The sequence below is a fragment of the Cryptomeria japonica genome, chromosome 3 (genome assembly GCF_030272615.1).
Source record: "Cryptomeria japonica chromosome 3, Sugi_1.0, whole genome shotgun sequence".
NCBI lineage: Eukaryota > Viridiplantae > Streptophyta > Pinopsida > Cupressales > Cupressaceae > Cryptomeria > Cryptomeria japonica.
The window spans coordinates 373,290,009-373,296,138 of NC_081407.1; the positions used below are offsets into that span (position 1 = coordinate 373,290,009).

Sequence of the window (6,130 nt, forward strand, 5' to 3'; positions counted from 1 at the left end):
TTCATCAAACTCTGAATATTTGCAATAAAATTGACAAAACAGGTGACTGAGACTAGTATGCTTGAAAGGGACATTAAGTCTCTCATTCATTCAAAGACTTTCTGCTTTTACATCTCATTATTGTAGGCATCTGATATATCCAAAAAATTCCTAGTATTCAATTGAAACTTTGGTTGCACGATTGCATTTTATATCAAATCCTTTTTCTGTTTTGAAGGCCGCTTTACATCCTGCAATCATTATCTGTGTGGACTTCCATTCAACTTTGTCTTTGCATTTGATTTGCCAATTCATGATCTTTCCATTTTTCCACTTATGTCAACAGTCAACAGTTATATGTGCCATCTTATATTGTTGATAAGATTTAATTCTTACTTTTACTTTTCTATCGGCATATAGTTTGAACCTCTTATGGGTCCAAGTGCTAGTTTACTTATTTTCCAGTAATTGCTTCTTGTTTGTTTGGCAGAAAACATACCATCTGTATCAAGTTCAAATAGCAACTTCTCTACATCAACTGTTGCAATACCTGCCTTGGGCATCACAGTATTTAGTGGACCTGTTTCTAAGACAGATGGTAACAGTTCAGTGTCATTTTTGTCTCCTGGAACAAGTGCCTTGAAAGGTGCTCTGGCAAACAATAATAGCTGTATGATGGATTCAAACTCTGGCACCCATGGTGGAGCATCATGTGTTGTAGTTACAGAGAACTTAGTAAGAAGTTTAACCAGTGGAGAGAAAAGCACAATAAAATCTGAAAGTGCATCTAAAGCCAGCAATTTTTCTCCTTGTGGACCTCTTCTTGATGTAACCAGTGCTGCCGAAAGTACAGTAATCACTACAAGTGGGACAAAAAATTCAAAAAGTAACTTTGTGCCTAATTCTCAGTCAGCCTTTGCAGGATCTCTTTTTGAGCAGGCCTCAAGTTCTTCTGCAGCTATAGCTTCAGCCTCCTTTATAATTGGGAGTTCTACTTCCCTGGGTCCACTTTCTAGTTCTCCGCCTTCAGGATCTTTATTTTCAAATAGCCCATCTGTAACGTTTGGTAGTACAAGCCCTGTATTTGGATCAGCTGTGGTTGCTTCAGTATCAAGTTGTTCATCTGGCTCATCTGGCTCATCTGGCTTGACTGCATCTAGTTCTTCTAGCTCTTGCAGTTTGCCTTCTGCTGGCCTCAGTACCAATCCATTTGGCGTAAACACACCTGCTCCATTGTTTTCTTCTAGAACTGCAGCAAACGGAATTGCCACTACAACCACATATGGTGTTCCAAGTAACCCTTCATTAGGGTTGAGTGGTACTTATTTTGGTGGGAGCAGTGCTTCATCATCTGGTGTAAGTATTACTCCTCAGTTTGGTTCCACTTTGTCTGTTTCATTTGGATTGAGCACCACTCTGCAGTCCAACACCTCTTCTTCTTGTGGATTGAGTACGACTCCACAGTTTGGCTCCAATGCATCTTCTTTATTTGGATCAAGCAGCACTTCTCAGTTTGTTTCAAACTCAACTTCATCAGTCCCAAGTATGATATTTAGTGAAAATACCACACCTTGTTTTGCCACAGGTTCCCGTCCTTCATATGGTTCTGGGAGTACCTCAATATTTAGTTCTGGAAGCACATTTGGATCTGGCAACTCATCATTTGGTGGAAATGCCACCTCATTTGCTTCTTCCAGTTCTACAGCATTGGGTGGAAGCGGTGTCTCCTTTAGCTCTGCCAGCACTTCACCTTTTGGTGGAAGCATTGCTTCATTTGGTTCTAGTAGCCTTCCAGTATCTGGTGGAAGCAGTTCTTTATTTGGCTCTTCTAACACTCCAATGTTTGGTTCAAATAACAATCCACCATTTGGTGTGGCACAGTTCTTTCGGGCTTCCAGTGCTGCTTCCTCTTCACAATTGCTGGCACACTCTTCTGGATCTGGGTTTGGTAGTACTCCAGCTCTGGGCTCCACAGGATTTTCTTTTGGAGGATCTGTTGCTGCAAGCAGCAGCTCATTTCCTGTTGGAACCTCAAGTGGTACCTCACCTAGTACATATACTTTTGGTTCCAAGGACACCACAACATTGGCTCCGCAATCAATGTTTGGGTTGACAAATTCAAATCCTACTTTTGGTGCAACCACAGCAACACCACTTACCGATCAGATGGAAGACAGTATGGCAGAGGATCTTACACAAGTATCTGCTCCAACTATATTTAGTGGACAGGCAGCTTCGTCAGCCCCTGGATTTATGTTTTCTCAACAAAGTGTGCCACCAAGTTTTATGTTTAATTCCCAACCAAGTCCACAAGTAGCTAATCCTTATGCAGCTGGTGGCCAAGGGACATTTACTCCTCCAGGAGGGGCACTTGAGTTTTCTGGTGGAAGTTTCTCTCTTGGAGCTACAGGTGAAAAACCTGGCCGTAAGTTTGTAAAGATAAAACGAGACAGGGGAAGAAAAAAGTAGATTCAAGCATCGTTTGGATTTAAACAGCTGTTAGATATAATGTATCACTTGCACTTTCTTTGCTTGTTCAGGTCTTGATGGTTAAAAAATGGGCATAATGGTCCAACATTTCAGCATACTATAAAAATATGAAGGGATCTCTTCTTGGAACACCACTGTTTCAATATTTTTTCAGAATTCTTGTAACTTGCTTGGACAGTTGTATCTCCGGCCAAATTATTGGTCTAGCTTTAGTAGCTCTAAACTTATTGCATGTAGCATACCATACAAGCAAATGAACTTCTTGTAAAGGCCATAATAATGGTCATATTTGACAGTTAGAGTTGGTCAACCAATATTGTGTTATGTTCTGTGAATTTAGTTTTTAGAGTGATAAAAGCAGGAGCAAGTACTGTGATTATCTGAAACAAGTGTTGGGCATACAAGCTAATAATATGTATGTCAAACTGACGGCTTCTAGTTGTGTGCCATATGAGTATGAATTCTTTCAGAAAACTCTAATGGGCAATCATGAAATATTGTCCTGAATTATATGTCACTAGAATTGTATTTTTGATTTGTTTTGGTCTTTTTTATCTCTTGCCTAGTGGTAGTTTAAAATATTTGTTTGGATTCTCTCTCTCTGTGGAAGTCCATGAAAAAGAAAATTTTCAGAGCACCTGCAGTGCATGCAGGGTAATCTCATTTGCTGAAGATGAATTTATCACAGGGCTGCTATTCCTGTTATTTGCTACTTATCTCTGTGAAGAGCCAAATTTTACATCTCTCTTTATTTTTGAATACTTATGAAATTTTAGCTTAGAATCTGTTCTAGTTGCAGCAATTGTTTTAAATTATTCAGCAGTAGTACAGTGCTTGCTCATCTTAGTCTCTTTTGCCATCCTTCTATGGTGGCAAAGCATTTCCTAGGGTTCATGGAAAGGTGTGCAAGGATGTACATGTTGGAGAGGACGGGTGGGCATCTTGTCATGCATGTTGAAGATGGGTTTCTCAATAAACCTGGGTAACACAATTTTATCAAGTGCAACAATATTATTCTGTGTTGAAAATTGCAGCAGCTCTGGTGCACTGGGCCGCCTTGCTTGGTTACTGGCATGCAATTTATGTTGTACTACAGGTGATTCTACAAAAAATGTACCTGAGTCGCTCAGTGCAATGAAGGCACCTGTTTTAAAGTTTGTATCTTTTACTCCACATAAGGTTAGAACCCTATCTCATCTACCAGTGGGTTTTATTCTCCGTGCTGTGAATATATTCTCCCAATTTGAGCAATTCAGAAGGCTTGCAAAATATCAGCAACAAAGATGACATAGATATTATATTTCTGTGCGATGTCTGTTCCTTCAGGTTTCATCTTTAGTCAATATCAAGGAATATAAAATCTTTGCTGGCTGCAATAAATAGTGGATTTGTGCATGTTATCCTCTTGAGTGAAGTGTGCAATATGGTGAGGGGCTATGATTCTTACTAGTAGTGTCTACATCTATCTATTTTAGTTAGATGCTTGGACGGTTTAGTGTGTAGCTCTTCTATTTTTGCAATGAAGAGATTTGTAGAATCTACACCTCACCATTAGAACTAGCAACAAACAAAAGTGTTGCATCCTTAGGTACTTTGCGGGTACCTAAGTGTGCACAGGTTTTGTAAACTAAGCTATTAGTTGAGATGACAATGTTATGACACTAGAGGATGAACCACGTATGTGAGAAGGGTGCAAGGGCACTTAAAAGAACCTTGTTGAGTGGTTAAATTATTATAATTTGAATTTTATTTATGTGAACATTGTGTATATGGGAAACAAATCCTATCTAGTTTTAATCTAATTATCATAAATATTCTAGGGTGTTGGACTTAGTTTGTTCTGATGTATTTGGTCTTGTTCATTTTCTGAATTTTTTTAGTGTATCATACTATAGTAAAAGAAGTCTAAAGTTTTGAGTTTTGTTAAAGGGTTTAACGCTCTCATTGAGAACTAGAATGTTAGGAAAATTAAGATTTTTGGATATTGATAGTGGTGGTGAGTTTTTGTTTAACAAATTTTCATAGATTTTGTAAAAATCATAAGATAAAGAGACAACTCCATACACCTCTCAATAGAATGGATTTGTAAAAAGAATGAACGTGATGTTGACGTAGAAGGTTAGGAGTATGTTTAGTGGGTGTAGCATGGATCAATTTTTTTGGGCAGAAGTGGTTGTTATGGCTTGCTACCTTGTTAATAGTTTCTACATTAAAATTCTTGTTGAGAAGATGACCATGAAGGTGAGGTCGAGCCAAAAGTTATATGCCCACGTACTTAGGGATACATTGTCTAAGTTGTAGAACAAGGTTGTAAAATGTATCTTATTGGATATAGCATTAGCATGAAATTGTAGAAGCTTTAGGATCTTGTGGTTAAAAACTCTTTATACAGTATAAGTGTTATATTTAGAGAAGTTAAACCCTCTTCCATAGTGTTTCAACCAAAAGAAGAATGGAAAAGAAAATGTGGTTTAATTACCCTAATGATAAAGAAGGTTGAACTACAACCGCACAAAGGACTTGAAATAGAGTAGATTTTGGATAGTTTAGATAGTTTTGAAGAGTAGGTAGAGCCTCCACCTTAGTTCTTGAGTAGGCCCACTTGACATAGAAAAGAACTAAAATAGCGTAATCCTCTTGATTAGAGGTATATTTTTGCTTTGATTACAATCATAGATGAGCCTAGAATTGAGGAGGCATTAGGTATGAACAAATTTAAGTTTGGAGAATGGCTATGGAAGGAGAGATGACCACATTTAAGAAAAATGGAACATGTGACTAGGCACCTTTGCCTTACAAATGAAAAATCGTTAGATGCAAATGGGTGTTCAAAAGAAAGATGAGTTCTAAAAGCAATGTAGCAAAGTAAAAGGCTAAATTGGCTGTGAATGAATATTTTCAGGTTGCAGGAATTGATAATGGTGATATTTCTCTAGTTTTTAAGCTTATGTCCATTTGGTTCTTATTATCTATTGTAGCAACACTTTACCTTGATATTGAGTAATGGTTGTGAAGACAACTTTCCTTCATGGACGTTGAAGAAATATCTGTATGGTCTTAAGAAATCATTGAGGACATGTTACCAAAATTTGGATCCCTCCATATTGGAATTTGGACCTTTGAGATCCAAGTTGGATCGTTGCATCTATTATAAGATTGTTAATGTTCATTTTTTTGTTATTAAATATGTTATTTTTAGTATAATTTGATGTGAAAGATTTAAGTATTTCTAGATATATCTTGTGTATTAAGATTAGAAGATATAGAAAAAAATAAAAATGATTGGGATATGTGAGCTTAGTGTCAGAGAGATTTGACATGATAACATGATGACTATTTTGTGTTCTTATTTCAATGGCGATTAATTTATCTATACAAAATTAGTTGACTTATCTTAGTGAGATGGAGGATATGGCCAACATATTTAAAACTAGTGTGGTTGGGAGCTAAATGTATTCTATAGTTTGTAAAAGACTAGACATTGTCTAAACATTAGGTGTCCTTAGCTATTTCATGGCTAATATCGGAAGAGGACATTGGTGTGTAGTGAAGAGAGCCTTCAAATATTTGTAGAGTACTTTTGAATACTACATTTGTTATAATGGTAATTGTATAGGGGATTGATATTTAGGGACTTTTTTCTGATTTGTGGATTTATATT

At 37.1% G+C, this 6,130-nt stretch overlaps 1 protein-coding gene across 2 annotated transcripts in view; it reads left to right on the top strand.

Annotated features, from left to right (window-relative positions):
• Window positions 1–2,783, top strand: part of LOC131080033 (nuclear pore complex protein NUP1) — a 28,485-nt gene extending 25,702 nt beyond the window's left edge. For both annotated transcript variants that reach the window (XM_058018129.2, XM_058018130.2), the window contains exon 10: window positions 470–2,783. In XM_058018129.2, the coding sequence (XP_057874112.2) occupies window positions 470–2,448 (1,979 nt within the window). In that variant the 3' untranslated portion in view covers window positions 2,449–2,783. The remainder of the gene's footprint in view (window positions 1–469) is intronic.
• The last annotated feature ends 3,347 nt before the right edge of the window (window positions 2,784–6,130 follow it).